At 46.2% G+C, this 24,475-nt stretch overlaps 1 protein-coding gene across 3 annotated transcripts in view; it reads right to left on the reverse strand.

The window, feature by feature from the left end:
• Nucleotides 1–24,475, reverse strand: part of LOC139394182 (regulator of G-protein signaling 11-like) — a 77,217-nt gene that overhangs the window by 24,289 nt on the left and 28,453 nt on the right. For all 3 annotated transcript variants that reach the window (XM_071142224.1, XM_071142226.1, XM_071142225.1), the window contains 3 exons: nt 2,248–2,316; nt 1,253–1,276; nt 1,070–1,131 (listed from right to left, as the gene is read on the reverse strand). In XM_071142224.1, coding sequence (XP_070998325.1) covers nt 1,070–1,131; nt 1,253–1,276; nt 2,248–2,316 — 155 coding nt within the window. The remainder of the gene's footprint in view (nt 1–1,069; nt 1,132–1,252; nt 1,277–2,247; nt 2,317–24,475) is intronic.

Here is a 24,475-nt window from a genome sequence, read left to right on the forward strand (position 1 = left end):
TAGGTATTAAGGTTAGGTATTAACTGAATGGTTAAGGTTAGATATTAAGGTTAGGTATTAACTGAATGGTTAAGGTTAGATATTAAGGTTAGGTATTAACTGACTGGTTAAGGTTAGGTATTAAGGTTAGGTATGAACTGAATGGTTAAGGTTAGATATTAAGGTTAGGTATGAACTGAATGGTTAAGGTTAGATATTAAGGTTAGGTATTAACTGAATGGTTAAGGTTAGGTATTAACTGACTGGTTAAGGTTAGTTATTAAGGTTAGGTATTAACTGAATGGTTAAGGTTAGGTATTAACTGAATGGTTAAGGTTAGGTATTAACTGACTGGTTAAGTTTAGGTATTAACTGAATGGTTAAGGTTAGGTATTAACTGACTGGTTAAGGTTAGGTATTAACTGAATGGTTAAGGTTAGGTATTAACTGAATGGTTAAGGTTAGGTATTAAGGCTAGGTATTAACTGACTGGTTAAGGTTAGGTATTAACTGAATGGTTAAGGTTAGGTATTAAGGTTAGGTATTAACTGAATGGTTAAGGTTAGGTATTAACTGAATGGTTAAGGTTAGGTATTAAGGTTAGGTATTAACTGAATGGTTAAGGTTAGGTATTAACTGAATGGTTAAGGTTAGGTATTAAGGTTAGGTATTAACTGAATGGTTAAGGTTAGGTGTTAAGGTCAGGTATTAACTGACTGGTCAAGGTTAGGGTTAGATATTAAGGTTTGGGATATCACATCACTCTGTCTTTAAACTAAAATATCAAAAACAACTTTCTATTGCTGGATTTAAGCTTGCAATCTTTGGAATCAGAGGCAAATGCTTATGTCTACCATCCCCATCCCAACACCCAAACCTACTTGAAGGTAACATAATGGTTAAGGTTAGGAATTAACAAGCACACTATCCACCATCCCCGTCCCAACACCCTAGAAACACCCAAACCTACTTGAAGGTAACAGCCCCCCTAGTGGCCGGTTTCACGTCATCCCCCAACATCCTCTGACATGGATGGACATCAAATACTAACTTGTATCACGGGTGACCAAGCTGTGTTTTTGTAACATACCTCTCAAGACAGATGGAGGACTTGACACGGTTTCTCCCCAGAGCTCTTCTACTGTGTTCAATCTGTAACCATCAAACACACAAACACACACAAACACACACACACATACACAAACACGGTCAGAAGAATGTTTGTTTGTTATACCGGTATTATAAACAGTATTTGTTATGTTGAGATGTTTACCTCTCTCTTGTAGTGGTCAGCGTTCTGGTCTGGATTGAGGAGGAGGAGGAGTAAGTGGTAGGAGGAGGAGGAGACAGTGAGAGGAGGAGGAGACAGTGAGAGGAGGATGATGAGACAGTGAGAGGAGGAGGAGGAGACAGTGAGAGGAGGAGGAGGAAACAGGGGGAGGAGGAATAGACAGTGAGATGACGAGGAGGAGACAGTGAGAACAGGAAGAGGAGACATTTAGAGGTGAGAGGAGACAGTGAGGAGGGGGAGGAGGGAGAGGAGGAGGAGGGGGAGAGAGTCTAGTGAGTAGTCATAATAAACACATTGGGGTTGTCATTTGTAAATGCAGTCAGTGTTAGTCATTATTGTAACTATAGTTGGTGTTACTATGATGACGACAGACAGTGTAAGTTAGTATGGTGACTAGGTGTTTGTTCTCTGTTAGGAACACTTACTATGGACCTCGCGTGCAGCACCAGAGAGACGATAGTGAGAGATAAAAGAGAAGGAGAGAGACATAGAGAGATAGAGAGAGAAGGGGCGAGAGGAGAGATGAGATAGAGACATGAAGAGATAGAGAGAGAGGGGAAAAGAGGAGATAGAGACATGGAGAGATGAGGAGATAGAGAGAGGGGGTAAGAGGAGATAGAGACATGGAGAGATAGAGAGGGGGAAAGTGGAGAGAGGAGATAGAGACATGGAGAGATAGAGAGGGGGAAAGTGGAGAGAGGAGATAGAGACATGGAGAGATAGAGAGGGGGAAAGAAAGATGGAGAGAGAGAGGAGATAGAGAGACATGGAGAGATAGAGATGGAGAAAGAAAGATGGAGAGAGGGAGAGATAGAGAGATACATGGAGAGAGGAGAAAGAGAAGTAGAGAGAGAAAACAAAAGAGAAAGTGAGAGAGAAGGACAGAGAGAAGGAGATAATTTAGTTTTATTACTGAGCAACATGTTTCAGGTCTGAGTGGTTATTGAGGTCTGTGGTCAGAGTTACAGGTTACTGACCAGTGCGACTCGGGAGCTGAGGACGTTGCATCTCTCAGGTCCCAGATCCAACACGTCAAATGCCCCCGGCTGCAACACACACACACACACACACACACACACACACACACTTTATTTTATTTATTTTTATTTCACCTTTATTTAACCAGGTAGGCCAGTTGAGAAGAAGTTCTCATTCATAACTGCAACCTGGCCAAAATAAAGCAAAGCAGTGCGAGAGAGGGTCCAGATTGTCCAGCTGATTTGTAGGGTCCAGATTGTCCAGCTGATTTGTAGGGGTCCAGATTGTCCAGCTGATTTGTAGGGTCCAGATTGCCCAGCTGATTTGTAGGGGTCCAGATTGTCCAGCTGATTTGTAGGGGTCCAGATAGTCCAGCCCAGTTGATTTATAGGGCCCAGATTGTCCAGCTGATTTGTATGGTCCTGATTGTCCAGCTGATTTGTAGGTGTCCAGATTGTCCAGCTGATTTGTAAGGTCCAGATTGTCCAGCTGATTTGTAGGGGTCCAGATTGGCCAGCCCAGCTGATTTGTAGGGGTCCAGATTGTCCAACTGATTTGTAAGGGTCAAGATTGTCTAGCACAGCTGATTTGTAAGGGTCCAGATTGTTTAGCCCAGCTGATTTGTAGGGTCCAGATTGTCGAGCTGATTTGTAGGGTCCAGATTGTCCAGCCCAGTTGATTTGTAGGCGTCCGGATTGTTTAGCCCGAGCTGATTTGTAGGGTCCAGATTGTCCAGCTGATTTGTAGGGTCCAGATTGTCCAGCTGATTTGTAGGGGTCCAGATTGTCCAGCTGATTTGTAGGGTCCAGATTGTCCAGCTGATTTGTAGGGGTCCAGATTGCCCAGCTGATTTGTAGGGTCCAGATTGTCCAGCTGATTTGTAGGGGTCCAGATTGTCCAGCTGATTTGTAAGGGTCCAGATTGTCCAGCTGATTTTTAGGGGTCCAGATTGTCCAGTCGAAATGTAGGGGTCCAGATTGTCCAACTGATTTGTAGGGGTCCAGATTGTCCAGCTGATTTGTGGGGGTCCAGATTGTCCAGCTGAAATGTAAGGTTCCAGATTGTCCAGCTGATATGTAGGGGTCCAGATTGTCCAGCTGATATGTAGGGTTCCAGTTTGTCCAGCCCAGCTGATTTGTAGGGTCCAGATGGTCCAGCTGATATGTAGGGGTCCAGATTGTCCAGCTGATTTGTAGGGTTCCAGATTGTCCAGCTGATTTGTAAGGGTCCAGATTGTCCAGCTGATTTTTAGGGGTCCAGATTGTCCAGTCGAAATGTAGGGGTCCAGATTGTCCAACTGATTTGTATGGGTCCAGATTGTCCAGCTGATTTGTAGGGGTCCATATTGTCCAGCTGAAATGTAAGGGTCCAGATTGTCCAGCTGATATGTAGGGGTCCAGATTGTCCAGCTGATATGTAGGGTTCCAGTTTGTCCAGCCCAGCTGATTTGTAGGGTCCAGATGGTCCAGCTGATATGTAGGGGTCCAGATTGTCCAGCTGATATGTAGGGGTCCAGATTGTCCAGCTGATTTGTAGGGGTCCAGATTGCCCAGCTAATTTGAAGGGTGCAGATTGTCCAGCCCAGCTGATTTGTAGGGGTCCAGAATATTTAGCCCAGCTGATTTGTAGGGTCCAGATTGTCCAGTTGATTTCTAAGGGTCCAGATTGCCCAGCTGATTTGTAGGGGTCCAGATTGTCCAGCTGATTTGTAGGGGTCCAGATTGTCCAGCTGATTTGTAGAGTCCGGATTGTCCAGCTGATATGTAGGGGTCCAGATTGTTTAGCCCAGCTGATTTGTAGGGTCCAGATTGTCCAGCTGATTTGTAGGGGTCGAGATTGTTTAGCCCAGCTGATTTGTAGGGATCCAGATTGCCCAGTTTATTTGTAGGGGTCCAGATTGTTTAGCCCAGCTGATTTGTAGGGGTCCAGATTGTCCAGCTTATTTGTAGGGGTCCAGATGGTCGAGCTGATTTGTAGGGGTCCAGATTGTCCAGTTGATATGTAGGGGTCCAGATTGTCCATCTGATATGTAGGGGTCCAGATTGTCCAGCTGATATGTAGGGGTCCATATTGTCCAGCTGATATGTAGGGGTCCAGATTGTCCAGCTGATTTGTAATGGTCCAGATTGTCCAGCCCAGCTGATTTGTAGGGGTCCAGATTGTTTAGCCCAGCTGATTTGTAGGGTCCAGACTGTCCATTCCAGCTGATTTGTAGGGGTCCAGATTGTCCAGCTGATTTGTTGGGGTACAGATTGCCCAGCTGATTTTTAGGTGTCCAGATTGCCCAGCTGATTTGTAGGGGTCCAGATTGTCCAGCTGATTTGTAGGGTCCAGATTGTCCAGCTGATTTGTACGATTCCAGATTGTCCAGCTGATTTGTAGGGTCCAGATTGTCCAGCTGATTTGTACGGGTCCATATTGTCCAGCTGATTTGTACGGGTCCAGATTGTCCAGCTGATTTGTAGGGTCCAGATTTCCCAGCTGACTTGTAGGGGTCCAGATTGTCCAGCTGTTTTGTAGGGGTCCAGAATGCCCAGCTGATTTGTAGGGGTCCAGATTGTCCAGCTGATTTGTAGGGTCCAGATTGTCCAGCTGATTTGTAAGGGTCCAGATTGCCCAGCTGATTTGTAGGGGTCCAGATTGTCCAGCTGATTTGTAGGGGTCCAGATTGTCCAGCTGATTTGTAGGGTCCGGATTGTCCAGCTGATATGTAGGGGTCCAGATTGTTTAGCCCAGCTGATTTGTATAGATCCAGATTGCCCAGCTGATTTGTAAGGGTCCAGATTGTCCAGCTGATTTGTAGGGTCCGGATTGTCCAGCTGATATGTAGGGGTCCAGATTGTCCAGCTGATAAGTAGGGGTCCTGATTGTCCAGCTGATATGTAGGGGTCCAGATTGTTCAGCTGATTTGTAGGGGTCCAGACTGACCAGCTGATTTGAATTGTGCAGATTGTCCAGCCCAGCTGATTTGTAGTGTTCCAGAGTGTTTAGCCCAGCTGATTTGTAGGGTCCAGATTGTCCAGCTGATTTGTACGGGTCCATATTGTCCAGCTGATTTGTACGGGTCAAGATTGTCCAGCTGATTTGTAGCGTCCAGATTTCCCAGCTGACTTGTAGGGGTCCAGATTGTCCAGCTGTTTTGTAGGGGTCCAGAATGCCCAGCTGATTTGTAGGGGTCCAGATTGTCCATCTGATTTGTAGGGGTCCAGATTGTCTAGCTGATTTGTAGGGTTCCAGATTGTCTAGCCCAGCTGATTTTTAGGTGTCCAGATTGCCCAGCTGATTTGTAGGGGTCCAGATTGTCCAGCTGATATGTAGGGGTCCAGATTGTCCAGCTGATTTGTAAGGTCCAGATTGTCCAGCTGATTTGTAGGGGTCCAGATTGGCCAGCCCAGCTGATTTGTAGGGGTCCAGATTGTCCAACTGATTTGTAAGGGTCAAGATTGTCTAGCACAGCTGATTTGTAAGGGTCCAGATTGTTTAGCCCAGCTGATTTGTAGGGTCCAGATTGTCGAGCTGATTTGTAGGGTCCAGATTGTCCTGCCCAGTTGATTTGTAGGCGTCCGGATTGTTTAGCCCGAGCTGATTTGTAGGGTCCAGATTGTCCAGCTGATTTGTAGGGTCCAGATTGTCCAGCTGACTTGTAGGGGTCCAGATTGTCCAGCTGATTTGTAGGGTCCAGATTGTCCAGCTGATTTGTAGGGGTCCAGATTGCCCAGCTGATTTGTAGGGTCCAGATTGTCCAGCTGATTTGTAGGGTCCAGATTGTCCAACTGATTTGTAGGGGTCCAGATTGTCCAGCTGATTTGTGGGGGTCCAGATTGTCCAGCTGAAATGTAAGGTTCCAGATTGTCCAGTTGATATGTAGGGGTCCAGATTGTCCAGCTGATATGTAGGGTTCCAGTTTGTCCAGCCCAGCTGATTTGTAGGGTCCAGATGGTCCAGCTGATATGTAGCGGTCCAGATTGTCCAGCTGATTTGTAGGGTTCCAGATTGTCCAGCTGATTTGTAAGGGTCCAGATTGTCCAGCTGATTTTTAGGGGTCCAGATTGTCCAGTCGAAATGTAGGGGTCCAGATTGTCCAACTGATTTGTAGGGGTCCAGATTGTCCAGCTGATTTGTAGGGTTCCATATTGTCCAGCTGAAATGTAAGGGTCCAGATTGTCCAGCTGATATGTAGGGGTCCAGATTGTCCAGCTGATATGTAGGGTTCCAGTTTGTCCAGCCCAGCTGATTTGTAGGGTCCAGATGGTCCAGCTGATATGTAGGGGTCCAGATTGTCCAGCTGATATGTAGGGGTCCAGATTGTCCAGCTGATTTGTAGGGGTCCAGATTGCCCAGCTAATTTGAAGGTTGCAGATTGTCCAGCCCAGCTGATTTGTAGGGGTCCAGAATATTTAGCCCAGCTGATTTGTAGGGTCCAGATTGTCCAGTTGATTTCTAAGGGTCCAGATTGCCCAGCTGATTTGTAGGGGTCCAGATTGTCCAGCTGATTTGTAGGGGTCCAGATTGTCCAGCTGATTTGTAGAGTCCGGATTGTCCAGCTGATATGTAGGGGTCCAGATTGTTTAGCCCAGCTGATTTGTAGGGTCCAGATTGTCCAGCTGATTTGCAGGGGTCGAGATTGTTTAGCCCAGCTGATTTGTAGGGATCCAGATTGCCCAGTTTATTTGTAGGGGTCCAGATTGTTTAGCCCAGCTGATTTGTAGGGGTCCAGATTGTCCAGCTTATTTGTAGGGGTCCAGATGGTCGAGCTGATTTGTAGGGGTCCAGATTGTCCAGTTGATATGTAGGGGTCCAGATTGTCCATCTGATATGTAGGGGTCCAGATTGTCCAGCTGATATGTAGGGGTCCATATTGTCCAGCTGATATGTAGGGGTCCAGATTGTCCAGCTGATTTGTAATGGTCCAGATTGTCCAGCCCAGCTGATTTGTAGGGGTCCAGATTGTTTAGCCCAGCTGATTTGTAGGGTCCAGACTGTCCATTCCAGCTGATTTGTAGGGGTCCAGATTGTCCAGCTGATTTGTTGGGGTACAGATTGCCCAGCTGATTTTTAGGTGTCCAGATTGCCCAGCTGATTTGTAGGGGTCCAGATTGTCCAGCTGATTTGTACGATTCCAGATTGTCCAGCTGATTTGTAGGGTCCAGATTGTCCAGCTGATTTGTACGGGTCCATATTGTCCAGCTGATTTGTACGGGTCCAGATTGTCCAGCTGATTTGTAGGGTCCAGATTTCCCAGCTGACTTGTAGGGGTCCAGATTGTCCAGCTGTTTTGTAGGGGTCCAGAATGCCCAGCTGATTTGTAGGGGTCCAGATTGTCCAGCTGATTTGTAGGGTCCAGATTGTCCAGCTGATTTGTAAGGGTCCAGATTGCCCAGCTGATTTGTAGGGGTCCAGATTGTCCTGCTGATTTGTAGGGGTCCAGATTGTCCAGCTGATTTGTAGGGTCCGGATTGTCCAGCTGATATGTAGGGGTCCAGATTGTTTAGCCCAGCTGATTTGTAGAGATCCAGATTGCCCAGCTGATTTGTAAGGGTCCAGATTGTCCAGCTGATTTGTAGGGTCCGGATTGTCCAGCTGATATGTAGGGGTCCAGATTGTCCAGCTGATAAGTAGGGGTCCTGATTGTCCAGCTGATTTGTAGGGTCCAGATTGTCCAGCTGATTTGTAAGGGTCCAGATTGCCCAGCTGATTTGTAGGGGTCCAGATTGTCCAGCTGATTTGTAGGGGTCCAGATTGTCCAGCTGATTTGTAGGGTCCGGATTGTCCAGCTGATATGTAGGGGTCCAGATTGTTTAGCCCAGCTGATTTGTAGAGATCCAGATTGCCCAGCTGATTTGTAGGGTCCGGATTGTCCAGCTGATATGTAGGGGTCCAGATTGTCCAGCTGATAAGTAGGGGTCCTGATTGTCCAGCTGATATGTAGGGGTCCAGATTGTCCAGCTGATTTGTAGGGGTCCAGACTGACCAGCTGATTTGAATTGTGCAGATTGTCCAGCCCAGCTGATTTGTAGTGGTCCAGAGTGTTTAGCCCAGCTGATTTGTAGGGTCCAGATTGTCCAGCTGATTTGTAGGGTCCGGATTGTCCAGCTGATATGTAGGGGTCCAGATTGTCCAGCTGATAAGTAGGGGTCCTGATTGTCCAGCTGATATGTAGGGGTCCAGATTGTCCAGCTGATTTGTAGGGGTCCAGACTGACCAGCTGATTTGAATTGTGCAGATTGTCCAGCCCAGCTGATTTGTAGTGGTCCAGAGTGTTTAGCCCAGCTGATTTGTAGGGTCCAGATTGTCCAGCTGATTTGTACGGGTCCATATTGTCCAGCTGATTTGTACGGGTCCAGATTGTCCAGCTGATTTGTAGCGTCCAGATTTCCCAGCTGACTTGTAGGGGTCCAGATTGTCCAGCTGTTTTGTAGGGGTCCAGAATGCCCAGCTGATTTGTAGGGGTCCAGATTGTCCATCTGATTTGTAGGGGTCCAGATTGTCTAGCTGATTTGTAGGGTTCCAGATTGTCTAGCCCAGCTGATTTTTAGGTGTCCAGATTGCCCAGCTGATTTGTAGGGGTCCAGATTGTCCAGCTGATATGTAGGGGTCCAGATTGTCCAGCTGATTTGTAAGGTCCAGATTGTCCAGCTGATTTGTAGGGGTCCAGATTGGCCAGCCCAGCTGATTTGTAGGGGTCCAGATTGTCCAACTGATTTGTAAGGGTCAAGATTGTCTAGCACAGCTGATTTGTAAGGGTCCAGATTGTTTAGCCCAGCTGATTTGTAGGGTCCAGATTGTCGAGCTGATTTGTAGGGTCCAGATTGTCCAGCCCAGTTGATTTGTAGGCGTCCGGATTGTTTAGCCCGAGCTGATTTGTAGGGTCCAGATTGTCCAGCTGATTTTGTAGGGTCCAGATTGTCCAGCTGATATGTAGGGGTCCAGATTGTCCAGCTGATAAGTAGGGGTCCTGATTGTCCAGCTGATTTGTAGGGTCCAGATTGTCCAGCTGATTTGTAAGGGTCCAGATTGCCCAGCTGATTTGTAGGGGTCCAGATTGTCCAGCTGATTTGTAGGGGTCCAGATTGTCCAGCTGATTTGTAGGGTCCGGATTGTCCAGCTGATATGTAGGGGTCCAGATTGTTTAGCCCAGCTGATTTGTAGAGATCCAGATTGCCCAGCTGATTTGTAAGGGTCCAGATTGTCCAGCTGATTTGTAGGGTCCGGATTGTCCAGCTGATATGTAGGGGTCCAGATTGTCCAGCTGATAAGTAGGGGTCCTGATTGTTCAGCTGATATGTAGGGGTCCAGATTGTCCAGCTGATTTGTAGGGGTCCAGACTGACCAGCTGATTTGAATTGTGCAGATTGTCCAGCCCAGCTGATTTGTAGTGGTCCAGAGTGTTTAGCCCAGCTGATTTGTAGGGTCCAGATTGTCCAGCTGATTTGTACGGGTCCATATTGTCCAGCTGATTTTTAGGGGTCCAGATTGTCCAGTCGAAATGTAGGGGTCCAGATTGTCCAACTGATTTGTAGGGGTCCAGATTGTCCAGCTGATTTGTAGGGGTCCATATTGTCCAGCTGAAATGTAAGGGTCCAGATTGTCCAGCTGATATGTAGGGGTCCAGATTGTCCAGCTGATATGTAGGGTTCCAGTTTGTCCAGCCCAGCTGATTTGTAGGGTCCAGATGGTCCAGCTGATATGTAGGGGTCCAGATTGTCCAGCTGATATGTAGGGGTCCAGATTGTCCAGCTGATTTGTAGGGGTCCAGATTGCCCAGCTAATTTGAAGGTTGCAGATTGTCCAGCCCAGCTGATTTGTAGGGGTCCAGAATATTTAGCCCAGCTGATTTGTAGGGTCCAGATTGTCCAGTTGATTTCTAAGGGTCCAGATTGCCCAGCTGATTTGTAGGGGTCCAGATTGTCCAGCTGATTTGTAGGGGTCCAGATTGTCCAGCTGATTTGTAGAGTCCGGATTGTCCAGCTGATATGTAGGGGTCCAGATTGTTTAGCCCAGCTGATTTGTAGGGTCCAGATTGTCCAGCTGATTTGCAGGGGTCGAGATTGTTTAGCCCAGCTGATTTGTAGGGATCCAGATTGCCCAGTTTATTTGTAGGGGTCCAGATTGTTTAGCCCAGCTGATTTGTAGGGGTCCAGATTGTCCAGCTTATTTGTAGGGGTCCAGATGGTCGAGCTGATTTGTAGGGGTCCAGATTGTCCAGTTGATATGTAGGGGTCCAGATTGTCCATCTGATATGTAGGGGTCCAGATTGTCCAGCTGATATGTAGGGGTCCATATTGTCCAGCTGATATGTAGGGGTCCAGATTGTCCAGCTGATTTGTAATGGTCCAGATTGTCCAGCCCAGCTGATTTGTAGGGGTCCAGATTGTTTAGCCCAGCTGATTTGTAGGGGTCCAGATTGTCCAGCTGATTTGTTGGGGTACAGATTGCCCAGCTGATTTTTAGGTGTCCAGATTGCCCAGCTGATTTGTAGGGGTCCAGATTGTCCATCTGATTTGTAGGGTCCAGATTGTCCAGCTGATTTGTACGATTCCAGATTGTCCAGCTGATTTGTAGGGTCCAGATTGTCCAGCTGATTTGTACGGGTCCATATTGTCCAGCTGATTTGTACGGGTCCAGATTGTCCAGCTGATTTGTAGGGTCCAGATTTCCCAGCTGACTTGTAGGGGTCCATATTGTCCAGCTGTTTTGTAGGGGTCCAGAATGCCCAGCTGATTTGTAGGGGTCCAGATTGTCCAGCTGATTTGTAGGGTCCAGATTGTCCAGCTGATTTGTAAGGGTCCAGATTGCCCAGCTGATTTGTAGGGGTCCAGATTGTCCAGCTGATTTGTAGGGGTCCAGATTGTCCAGCTGATTTGTAGGGTCCGGATTGTCCAGCTGATATGTAGGGGTCCAGATTGTTTAGCCCAGCTGATTTGTAGAGATCCAGATTGCCCAGCTGATTTGTAAGGGTCCAGATTGTCCAGCTGATTTGTAGGGTCCGGATTGTCCAGCTGATATGTAGGGGTCCAGATTGTCCAGCTGATAAGTAGGGGTCCTGATTGTCCAGCTGATATGTAGGGGTCCAGATTGTCCAGCTGATTTGTAGGGGTCCAGACTGACCAGCTGATTTGAATTGTGCAGATTGTCCAGCCCAGCTGATTTGTAGTGGTCCAGAGTGTTTAGCCCAGCTGATTTGTAGGGTCCAGATTGTCCAGCTGATTTGTACGGGTCCATATTGTCCAGCTGATTTGTACGGGTCAAGATTGTCCAGCTGATTTGTAGCGTCCAGATTTCCCAGCTGACTTGTAGGGGTCCAGATTGTCCAGCTGTTTTGTAGGGGTCCAGAATGCCCAGCTGATTTGTAGGGGTCCAGATCGTCCATCTGATTTGTAGGGGTCCAGATTGTCTAGCTGATTTGTAGGGTTCCAGATTGTCTAGCCCAGCTGATTTTTAGGGGTCCATATTGTCCAGCTGTTTTGTAGGGGTCCAGAATGCCCAGCTGATTTGTAGGGGTCCAGATTGTCCAGCTGATTTGTAGGGTCCAGATTGTCCAGCTGATTTGTAAGGGTCCAGATTGCCCAGCTGATTTGTAGGGGTCCAGATTGTCCAGCTGATTTGTAGGGGTCCAGATTGTCCAGCTGATTTGTAGGGTCCGGATTGTCCAGCTGATATGTAGGGGTCCAGATTGTTTAGCCCAGCTGATTTGTAGAGATCCAGATTGCCCAGCTGATTTGTAAGGGTCCAGATTGTCCAGCTGATTTGTAGGGTCCGGATTGTCCAGCTGATATGTAGGGGTCCAGATTGTCCAGCTGATAAGTAGGGGTCCTGATTGTCCAGCTGATATGTAGGGGTCCAGATTGTCCAGCTGATTTGTAGGGGTCCAGACTGACCAGCTGATTTGAATTGTGCAGATTGTCCAGCCCAGCTGATTTGTAGTGGTCCAGAGTGTTTAGCCCAGCTGATTTGTAGGGTCCAGATTGTCCAGCTGATTTGTACGGGTCCATATTGTCCAGCTGATTTGTACGGGTCAAGATTGTCCAGCTGATTTGTAGCGTCCAGATTTCCCAGCTGACTTGTAGGGGTCCAGATTGTCCAGCTGTTTTGTAGGGGTCCAGAATGCCCAGCTGATTTGTAGGGGTCCAGATTGTCCATCTGATTTGTAGGGGTCCAGATTGTCTAGCTGATTTGTAGGGTTCCAGATTGTCTAGCCCAGCTGATTTTTAGGTGTCCAGATTGCCCAGCTGATTTGTAGGGGTCCAGATTGTCCAGCTGATATGTAGGGGTCCAGATTGTCCAGCTGATTTGTAGGGGTCCAGATTGCCCAGCTAATTTGAAGGGTGCAGATTGTCCAGCCCAGCTGATTTGTAGGGGTCCAGAATATTTAACCCAGCTGATTTGTAGGGTCCAGATTGTCCAGTTGATTTCTAATGGTCCAGATTGCCCAGCTGATTTGTAGGGGTCCAGATTGTCCAGCTGATTTGTAGGGGTCCAGATTGTCCAGCTGATTTGTAGAGTCCGGATTGTCCAGCCTATATGTAGGGGTCCAGATTGTTTAGCCCAGCTGATTTGTAGGGTCCAGATTGTCCAGCTGATTTGTAGGGGTCGAGATTGTTTAGCCCAGCTGATTTGTAGGGATCCAGATTGCCCAGTTTATTTGTAGGGGTCCAGATTGTTTAGCCCAACTGATTTGTAGGGGTCCAGATTGTCCAGCTTATTTGTAGGGGTCCAGATGGTCGAGCTGATTTGTAGGGGTCCAGATTGTCCAGCTGATATGTAGGGGTCCATATTGTCCAGCTGATATGTAGGGGTCCAGATTGTCCAGCTGATTTGTAATGGTCCAGATTGTCCAGCCCAGCTGATTTGTAGGGGTCCAGATTGTTTAGCCCAGCTGATTTGTAGGGTCCAGACTGTCCATTCCAGCTGATTTGTAGGGGTCCAGATTGTCCAGCTGATTTGTTGGGGTACAGATTGCCCAGCTGATTTTTAGGTGTCCAGATTGCCCAGCTGATTTGTAGGGGTCCAGATTGTCCAGCTGATTTGTAGGGTCCAGATTGTCCAGCTGATTTGTACGATTCCAGATTGTCCAGCTGATTTGTAGGGTCCAGATTGTCCAGCTGATTTGTACGGGTCCATATTGTCCAGCTGATTTGTACGGGTCCAGATTATCCAGCTGATTTGTAGGGTCCAGATTTCCCAGCTGACTTGTAGGGGTCCAGATTGTCCAGCTGTTTTGTAGGGGTCCAGAATGCCCAGCTGATTTGTAGGGGTCCAGATTGTCCAGCTGATTTGTAGGGTCCAGATTGTCCAGCTGATTTGTAAGGGTCCAGATTGCCCAGCTGATTTGTAGGGGTCCAGATTGTCCAGCTGATTTGTAGGGGTCCAGATTGTCCAGCTGATTTGTAGGGTCCGGATTGTCCAGCTGATATGTAGGGGTCCAGATTGTTTAGCCCAGCTGATTTGTAGAGATCCAGATTGCCCAGCTGATTTGTAAGGGTCCAGATTGTCCAGCTGATTTGTAGGGTCCGGATTGTCCAGCTGATATGTAGGGGTCCAGATTGTCCAGCTGATAAGTAGGGGTCCTGATTGTCCAGCTGATATGTAGGGGTCCAGATTGTCCAGCTGATTTGTAGGGGTCCAGACTGACCAGCTGATTTGAATTGTGCAGATTGTCCAGCCCAGCTGATTTGTAGTGGTCCAGAGTGTTTAGCCCAGCTGATTTGTAGGGTCCAGATTGTCCAGCTGATTTGTACGGGTCCATATTGTCCAGCTGATTTGTACGGGTCAAGATTGTCCAGCTGATTTGTAGCGTCCAGATTTCCCAGCTGACTTGTAGGGGTCCAGATTGTCCAGCTGTTTTGTAGGGGTCCAGAATGCCCAGCTGATTTGTAGGGGTCCAGATTGTCCATCTGATTTGTAGGGGTCCAGATTGTCTAGCTGATTTGTAGGGTTCCAGATTGTCTAGCCCAGCTGATTTTTAGGTGTCCAGATTGCCCAGCTGATTTGTAGGGGTCCAGATTGTCCAGCTGATATGTAGGGGTCCAGATTGTCCAGCTGATTTGTAGGGGTCCAGATTGCCCAGCTAATTTGAAGGGTGCAGATTGTCCAGCCCAGCTGATTTGTAGGGGTCCAGAATATTTAGCCCAGCTGATTTGTAGGGTCCAGATTGTCCAGTTGATTTCTAAGGGTCCAGATTGCCCAGCTGATTTGTAGGGGTCCAGATTGTCCAGCTGATTTGTAGGGGTCCAGATTGTCCAGCTGATTTGTAGAGTCCGGATTGTCCAGCTGATATGTAGGGGTCCAGATTGTTTAGCCCAGCTGATTTGTAGGGTCCAGATTGTCCAGCTGATTTGTAGGGGTCGAGATTGTTTAGCCCATCTGATTTGTAGGGATCCAGATTGCCCAGTTTATTTGTAGGGGTCCAGATTGTTTAGCCCAGCTGATTTGTAGGGGTCCAGATTGTCCAGCTTATTTGTAGGGGTCCAGATGGTCGAGCTGATTTGCAGGGGTCCAGATTGTCCAGTTGATATGTAGGGGTCCAGATTGTCCATCTGATATGTAGGGGTCCAGATTGTCCAGCTGATATGTAGGGGTCCATATTGTCCAGCTGATATGTAGGGGTCCAGATTGCCCAGCTGATTTGTAGGGGTCCAGATTGTCCAGCTGATTTGTAGGGGTCCAGATTGTCCAGCTGATTTGTAGAGTCCGGATTGTCCAGCTGATATGTAGGGGTCCAGATTGTTTAGCCCAGCTGATTTGTAGGGTCCAGATTGTCCAGCTGATTTGTAGGGGTCGAGATTGTTTAGCCCAGCTGATTTGTAGGGATCCAGATTGCCCAGTTTATTTGTAGGGGTCCAGATTGTTTAGCCCAGCTGATTTGTAGGGGTCCAGATTGTCCAGCTTATTTGTAGGGGTCCAGATGGTCGAGCTGATTTGTAGGGGTCCAGATTGTCCAGTTGATATGTAGGGGTCCAGATTGTCCATCTGATATGTAGGGGTCCAGATTGTCCAGCTGATATGTAGGGGTCCATATTGTCCAGCTGATATGTAGGGGTCCAGATTGTCCAGCTGATTTGTAATGGTCCAGATTGTCCAGCCCAGCTGATTTGTAGGGGTCCAGATTGTTTAGCCCAGCTGATTTGTAGGGTCCAGACTGTCCATTCCAGCTGATTTGTAGGGGTCCAGATTGTCCAGCTGATTTGTTGGGGTACAGATTGCCCAGCTGATTTTTAGGTGTCCAGATTGCCCAGCTGATTTGTAGGGGTCCAGATTGTCCAGCTGATTTGTAGGGTCCAGATTGTCCAGCTGATTTGTACGATTCCAGATTGTCCAGCTGATTTGTAGGGTCCAGATTGTCCAGCTGATTTGTACGGGTCCATATTGTCCAGCTGATTTGTACGGGTCCAGATTGTCCAGCTGATTTGTATGGTCCAGATTTCCCAGCTGACTTGTAGGGGTCCAGATTGTCCAGCTGTTTTGTAGGGGTCCAGAATGCCCAGCTGATTTGTAGGGGTCCAGATTGTCCAGCTGATTTGTAGGGTTCAGATTGTCCAGCTGATTTGTAAGGGTCCAGATTGCCCAGCTGATTTGTAGGGGTCCAGATTGTCCAGCTGATTTGTAGGGGTCCAGATTGTCCAGCTGATTTGTAGGGTCCGGATTGTCCAGCTGATATGTAGGGGTCCAGATTGTTTAGCCCAGCTGATTTGTAGAGATCCAGATTGCCCAGCTGATTTGTAAGGGTCCAGATTGTCCAGCTGATTTGTAGGGTCCGGATTGTCCAGCTGATATGTAGGGGTCCAGATTGTCCAGCTGATAAGTAGGGGTCCTGATTGTCCAGCTGATATGTAGGGGTCCAGATTGTCCAGCTGATTTGTAGGGGTCCAGACTGACCAGCTGATTTGAATTGTGCAGATTGTCCAGCCCAGCTGATTTGTAGTGGTCCAGAGTGTTTAGCCCAGCTGATTTGTAGGGTCCAGATTGTCCAGCTGATTTGTACGGGTCCATATTGTCCAGCTGATTTGTACGGGTCAAGATTGTCCAGCTGATTTGTAGCGTCCAGATTTCCCAGCTGACTTGTAGGGGTCCAGATTGTCCAGCTGTTTTGTAGGGGTCCAGAATGCCCAGCTGATTTGTAGGGGTCCATATTGTCCATCTGATTTGTAGGGGTCCAGATTGTCTAGCTGATTTGTAGGGTTCCAGATTGTCTAGCCCAGCTGATTTTTAGGTGTCCAGATTGCCCAGCTGATTTGTAGGGGTCCAGATTGTCCAGCTGATTTGTACGATTCCAGATTGTCCAGCTGATTTGTAGGGGTCCAGATTGTCCAGCTGATTTGTAGGGGTCCAGATTGTCTAGCCCAGCTGATTTGTAGGTTTCCAGATTGATTAGCCCAGCTGATTTGTAGGGTCCAGATTGTCTATCTGATTTGTAGGCTCCAGATTGTTTAGCCCAGCTGATTTGTAGGGGTCCAGATGGTCTAGCCCAGCTGATTTGTAGGGGTCCAGATTGTTTAGCTCGGCTGATTTGTAGGGATCCAGATTCTGAATCTCTTTCAGAACATCAGCTGTCTGGATTTGGGTGAAGGAGAGGAAGGGGGGGCTTGGGCTAGTTGCTGCAGGGGATGCGGAGCCGTTGGCCGGGGTTGGGGTAGCCAGGTGGAAGCATGGTTATTGAAGCAATGCTTTATTGAAATGATCGATTATCGTAGATTTATCGGTGGTGACATTGTTTCCAAGCCTCAGTGCAGTGGGCAGCTGGGAGGAGGTGCTCTTATTCTCAATGGACTTTGCCGTGACCCAGAGCTTTTTGGAATTAGTGCTACAGGATGCACATTTCTGTTTGAAATAGCTAGCCTTAGCTTTCCTAACTGCCTGTGTATATTTGTTCCTGACTTCCCTGAAAAGTTGCATATTGCGGGGGCTATTTGATGCTAATGCAGAACGCCACAGGATGTTTTTGTGCTGGTCAAGGGCAGTCAAGTCTGGAGTGAATCAAGGGCTATATCTGTTCTTAGTTCTACATTTTTTGAATCGGGCATGCAACCAGGCATCGTCTGTTGACGGGATGAGATCAATATCCTTCCAGGATACCCGGGCCAGGTCGATTAGAAAGGCCTGTTCGCTGAAGTGTTTTAGGGAGCGTTTTGACAGAGGGGTGAGGGGTGGTCGTATGACTACGGACCCATTACACACGAAGGCAATGAGGCAGTGATTGCTGAGATCCTGGTTGAAGACAGCAGAGGTGTATGTAGAGGGCAGGTTGGTCAGGATGATAATCTAAGAGGGTGTCCATGGTAGGTTCCTTGATGATTTGTGTGAGATTGAGGGCATCTAGTTTAGATTGTAGGATGTTTGGGTTGTTAAGCATGTCCCAGTTTAGGTCACCTAACAGTATGAGCTCTGAAGATAGATGGGGGGCAATCAATTCACATATGGTGTCCAAGGTACAGCTGGGGGCAGAGGGGGGTCTATAGCAAGCCGCAATGGTGAGAAACTTGTTTCTGGAAAGGTGGATTTTTTAAAGTAGAAGCTCTAATTGTTTGGGCATAGTCCTGGATAGCATTACAGAATTTTTCAGGTTGTCTCTGCAGTAGATTGCAACTCCACCCCCTTTGGCGGTTCTATGTTGTCGGAAAATGTTATAGTTAGGAATGGAAATTTAAAGATTTTTGGTGGCCTTCTTAAGCCAGGATTCAGACACGGCTAGGCCATCCGGGTTGGCAGAGGGTGCTAAGGCAGTGAATAAAACAAACTTAGGGAGGAGGCTTCTAATGTTAACGTGCATGAAACCAGGCTTTTACGGTTACAGAATTCAACAAATGAGAGTGCCTCAGGAATAGGAGCAGTGCAGGGGGCTGCAGGGCCTGGGTTAACCTCTACATCACCAGAGGAACAGAGGAGGAGTAGGATAAGGGTACGGCTAAAGGCTATAAGAAATGGTAGTCTAGTGCGTTCGGAACAGAGAGTAAAAGGAGCAGGTTTCTGGGCACGGAAGAATAGATTCAAGGCATAATGTACAGACAAGGGTATGGTAGGATGTGAGTACAGTCGAGGTAAACCTAGGCATTGAGTAGCGATGAGAGAGGTTTTGTCTCTAGAGGCACCAGTTAATGTGGTCACCGCATGTGTGGGGATTGGAACAAAAGGCCTAGCTAAGGCATATTGACCATGGCTTGAGGCTCTACAGTGAAATAAGACAATAATCACTAACCAAAACAGCAATAGACAAGGCATATTGACATTAGGGAGAGGCATGTGTAGCAGAGTGAATATCGGGTCAGGTGAGTAGCAATAGATGACTCAGGGAGCCAATTTATTAGTGCTACTACGCTAGGCTAGCTGGAGACACAGCGATTCAGTAGTGCAACTACTCTAGGCGAGCTGGAGACACAGCGATTCAGTAGTGCTACTACGCTAGGCGAGCTAGAGACACAGCGATTCAGTAGTGCTACTACTCTAGGCGAGCTGGAGACACTGAGATTCAGTAGTGCTACTATGCTAGGTGATCTGGAGACACAGCGATTCAGTAGTGCTACTACTCTAGGCGAGCTGGAGACACAGCGATTCAGTAGTGCAACTACTCTAGACGAGCTGGAGACACAGCGATTCAGTAGTGCTACTACGCTAGGCGAGCTAGAGACACAGCGATTCAGTAGTGCTACTACTCTAGGCAAGCTGGAGACACTGAGATTCAGTAGTGCTACTATGCTAGGTGAGCTGAAGACACAGCGATTCAGACAGCTAGCGGGCCGGGGATAGCAGATGGGCCTCTGGGGACGTCGCGACGCAAGACCCTGTTGAAACCACCTCAGACGGTTATGTTGACAGACCAGTCGTGATGGATCGTCGGGACTCCGTGCCGACCTTAAAGGGTCCAGGCCAATTGGCAAACGAGGTATTGTAGCCCAAGAATTGGCTGATGAACCTCTTCGGCTAGCCAGGAGATGGGCCTAGCTTGAGGCTAGCTCCAGGCTAACTGGTGCTTGCTTCAGGACAGAGACGTTAGCCAGGAATAGCCACTCGGATAGCAGCTAGCCAGCTGCGATGATCTGGTGTAAAGGTTCAGAACTTGCAGTAGGAATCCGGAGATGTGGTAGACAAAAAGCAGTCCGATATGCTCTGGGTATATCGCGCTGTGCAGACTGGCAGGAATTGACCGGGCTGAGGCTGGCTGATGTCCATGTTAACAGTGATGATCGCTAGCAGTGGCTAACTGGCTAGTAGCTAGTTAGCTGGCTAGCTTCTGGTGGGGGGTTCCGGTTCTAAAGTATAAAAAATAGCAGATCCGTATCTTACAAATTCTTAGAAACTGACAGAGTGTTTTAATTGAATTGGTTAATGAACACATAAGAACTATGTGAATTCATCTAATGGGAATACTGAAGTATAATTACAAGCATTTCATAAGTGTCAAAGGCCTTTATTGACAATTACATGAAGTTGATGCAAAGAGTACATTTTTGCAGTGTTGACACTTCTTTTTCAAGACCCCTGCAGTCCATGCTGTCAATTAACTTCTGGGCCACATCCTGACTGATGGCAGCCCATTCTTGCATAATCAACGCTTGGAGTTTGTCAGAATTTGTAGGTTTTTGTTTGTCCACCCGCCTCTTGAGGATTGACCACAAGTTTTCAGTGGGATTAATGTCTGGGGAGTTTCCTGGCCATGGACCCAAAATATCGATGTTTTGTTCCCCAAGCCACTTAGTTATCACTTTTGCCTTATGGCAAGGTGCTCCATCGTGTTAGAAAAGGCATTGTTCGTCACCAAACTGTTCCTGGATGGTTGGGAAAAGTTGCTCTTGGAGGATGTGTTGGTACCATTCTTTATTCATTGTTGTGTTCTTAGGAAAAAGTGTGAGTGAGCCCACTCCCTTGGCTGAGAAGCAACCCCACACATGAATGGTCTCAGGATGCTTTACTGTTGGCATAACACAGGACTGATGGTAGCGCTCACCTTGTCTTCTCCAGACAAGCTTTTTTTCCGGATGCCCCAAACAATCGGAAAGGGGATTCATCAGTGAAAATGACTTTACCTCAGTCCTCAGCAGTCCAATCCCTGTACCTTTTGCAGAAAATCAGTCTGTCCCTGATGTTTTTCCTGGAGAGAAGTGGCTTCTTTGCTGCCCTTCTTGACACCAGGCCGTTCTCCAAAGGTCTTTGCCTCACTGTGCGTGCAGATGCACTCACACCTGCCTGTTGGCATTCCTGAGCAAGCTATGGTGCTCCGATCACGCAGCTGAATCAACTTTAGGAGACAGTCCTACCGCTTGTTGGACTTTCTTGCGCGCCCTAAAGCCTTCTTTACAACAATTGAACCACTCTCCTTAAAGTTCTTGATGATCCGATAAATGGTTGATTTAGGTGCAATTTTACTGGCAGCAATATCCTTGCCTGTGAAGCCCTTTTTGTGCAAAGCAATGACGACAGCACGTGTTTCCTTGCAGGTAACCATGGTTGACAGAGGAAGAACAATGATTCTAAGCACCACCCTCCTTTTGAAGCTTCCAGTCTGTTATTCAAACTCAATCAGCATGACAGAGTGATCTCCAGCCTTGTCCTCGTCAACACTCACACCTGTGTTAACGAGATAATCACTGACATGAGGTCAGCTGGTCCTTTTGTGGCAGGGCTGAAATGCAGTGGAAATGTTTTTTTGTGATTCAGTTAATTTGCATGGCAAAGAGGGACTTTGCAACTAATTGCAATTCATCTGATCACTCTTCATAACGTTCTGGAGTATATGCAAATTGCCATCATACAAACTGAGGCAGCAGACTTTGTGAAAATGAATATTTGTCATTCTCAAAACTTTTGGCCACGACTGTACACGGGACAAGACAAAAACAGAAGTTCAACTGCTACGCCATCTTGGTCAGCTGACACACTGATACACACACACACACACACACACACACACACACACACACACACACACACACACACACACACACACACACACACACACACACACACAGTCAGCTCTGAGAGAGAGTGTGAGCACTTAGCCCTGCTCATGTTTTCCACTCTATTTCCTCCATCTTTATTCCCTCCATTCTCTCTCTCCACTCCTCTTCACTCTTTTCCTCCGCTCCTCCTCTTTAATTCATGAGAATTAAGGAACAGAAGACAAAGTGCGCCCTCCCCTCCACTCTCTCCTGCTCTCCCTCTATACCCTCTCTCCTCCTCTCCCTCAACTCCACTCTCTCCTCCCCTCACTGCTCCTCCTTGTCTCTATACCCCCTCCCTCCCTCTCCCTCCCTCCCTCTCTCCCTCCCTCTCTCTCCCTCACTCCCCTTATATATTTTTTCTAGCTGAAGGTTTTAACAGATGAAATCTTCATATTTTGTGTCTGAGACAGTTAAACTGGTCTGGGTTAGACGGATCTGGTCTGGGTCTGGGTTAGACTGATCTGGTCTGGGTTAGACTGGTCTGGGTCTGGGTTAGACTGATTTGGTCTGGGTCTGGGTTAGACTGATCTGGTCTGTAGTGGTACTACTAGTATAGTAGTAGTAGTAGTAGTAGCAGTATAGCAGTAGTATCAGTGTAGCAGTAGTAATAGTAATAATAGTAGTCCAGTAGTAGTAAAGTAGTAGCGCAGTAGTAGTATAGTAGTAGTAATATTAGCAGTATAGCGATAGTAGTATAGTAGTAGTAACATAAATAGTATAGCAGTCGTATAGTATTAATATTAGTTGTATAGTAGTATAGTAGTAATATTAGTAGTATAGTAGTAGTAGTATGAGTAGTATGGTAGTAGTAATATTAGTAATATTGTTGTATAGTGATAGTGGTATAGTAGTATAGTAGTAGCAGTGCAGTAGCAGTAGTGTTAGTAGTATGTCGATGGTAGTATAGTAGTAGTAATATTAGCAGTATAGTTATAGTAGTATAGTAGTAGTAGTAGTAATAGTAGTATAGTAGTAGTAGTAGTCTAGTAATGTTAATATTAGTAGTATAGTAGTAGCAGTACAGTAGTAGTAATATTAGTAAAATTAGTAGTAGTAGAAATAGTAATAGTCGTAGTGTAGTAGTAGTAGTCATAATATAGTCGTAGTATAGTAGTAGTAGTAGTAGAAATAGTAATAGGCATAGTATAGTAGTAGTAGTAGTAGTAGAAATAGTCGTAGTGTAGTAGTAGTAGTAGAAATAGTAATAGTCATAGTGTAGTAGTAGTAGTCATAGTATAGTCGTAGTAGTAGTAGTAGAAATAGTCGTAGTGTAGTAGTCATAATATAGTCGTAGTATAGTAGTAGTAGTATTAGAAATAGTAATAGTCATAGTGTAGTAGTAGTAGTCATAGTATAGTCGTAGTATAGTAGTAGTAGAAGTAGAAATAGTAATAGCCGTAGTGTAGTAGTAGTAGTAGTAGTAGTAGTAGTCATAGAATAGTCGTAGTATAGTAGTAGTAGCAGTAGAAATAGTAATAGTCATAGTGTAGTAGTAGTCATAGTGTAGTCATAGTGTAGTAGTAGTAGCAGTACTAGTCATAGTTGTAGTATAGAATTATAGGTGTAGTATAGTAGTAGTATAGTAGTAATAGTGGTAGTAGTAGTAGTTGTCTAGTAGTAGTAGAAGCATAGTAGTAGAAATAGTAATAGTTGTAGTATAGTAGTAGTCAAGTAGTAGTATAGTAGTAGTAATATTAGTTGCCATAGTAGTAGTAACAGTAGTAGCAGTATAGTAATAGTAATATTTGTAAAATTAGTAGTAGTAGTAGTAGCAGTAGTAGTAGTAATAATTATAGTAGTAGTGGTAGAATAGTAGTAGAAGTAGTAGCAGTACGTGTAGTAGTAGTAGTATTAGTAGCAGCAGTAGTATAGTAGTAATAGTGGTAGTAGTAGTCATAGTTGTATTATAGTAGTCTGGTAATATTATAGTAGTAGTATAGCAGTAATATATTAGTATTATAGTAGTAGTATAGTAGTATTATAGTAGTAATATAGTAGTAGTATAGTAGTATTATAGTAGTCGCCATAGTTGTATTATAGTAGTATAGTAGTGGTATCATAGTAGTAGTATAGTCGTAGTAGTCATAGTTGTATTATAGTAGTATAGTTGTAGTATAGTGGCGGTATTCATAGGTGTATTATAGCAGTATACTAGTAGTATAGTAGTAGTATATTAGTATTACAGTAGTAGTATACAGTGCCTTGCGAAAGTATTCGGCCCCCTTGAACTTTGCGACCTTTTGCCACATTTCAGGTTTCAAACATAAAGATATAAAACTGTATTTTTTTGTGAAGAATCAACAACAAGTGGGACACAATCATGAAGTGGAACGACATTTATTGGATATTTCAAACTTTTTTAACAAATCAAAAACTAAAAAATTGGGCGTGCAAAATTATTCAGCCCCTTTACTTTCAGTGCAGCAAACTCTCTCCAGAAGTTCAGTGAGGATCTCTGAATGATGCAATGTTGACCTAAATGACTAATGATGATAAATACAATCCACCTGTGTGTAATCAAGTCTTCATAGAAATGCACCTGCACTGTGATAGTCTCAGAGGTCCGTTAAAAGCGCAGAGAAGAACAAGGAACACACCAGGCAGGTCCGAGATACTGTTGTGAAGAAGTTTAAAGCCGGATTTGGATACAAAAAGATTTCCCAAGCTTTAAACATCCCAAGGAGCACTGTGCAAGCGATAATATTGAAATGGAAGGAGTATCAGACCACTGCAAATCTACCAAGACCTGGCCGTCCCTCTAAACTTTCAGCTCATACAAGGAGAAGACTGATCAGAGATGCAGCCAAGAGGCCCATGATCACTCTGGATGAACTGCAGAGATCTACAGCTGAGGTGGGAGACTCTGTCCATAGGACAACAATCAGTCGTATATTGCACAAATCTGGCCTTTATGGAAGAGTGGCAAGAAGAAAGCCATTTCTTAAAGATATCCATAAAAAGTGTTGTTTAAAGTTTGCCACAAGCCATCTGGTAGACGCACCAAACATGTGGAAGAAGGTGCTCTGGTCAGATGAAACCAAAATTGAACTTTTTGGCAACAATGCAAAACGTTATGTTTGGCGTAAAAGCAACACAGCTGAACACACCATCCCCACTGTCAAACATGGTGGTGGCAGCATCATGGTTTGGGCCTGCTTTTCTTCAGCAGGGACAGTGAAGATGGTTAAAATTGATGGGAAGATGGATGGAGCCAAATACAGGACCATTCTGGAAGAAAACCTGATGGAGTCTGCAAAAGACCTGAGACTGGGACGGAGATTTGTCTTCCAACAAG

This window comes from Oncorhynchus clarkii, unplaced genomic scaffold, assembly GCF_045791955.1.
Source record: "Oncorhynchus clarkii lewisi isolate Uvic-CL-2024 unplaced genomic scaffold, UVic_Ocla_1.0 unplaced_contig_11233_pilon_pilon, whole genome shotgun sequence".
In the NCBI taxonomy this organism is placed as follows: domain Eukaryota; kingdom Metazoa; phylum Chordata; class Actinopteri; order Salmoniformes; family Salmonidae; genus Oncorhynchus; species Oncorhynchus clarkii.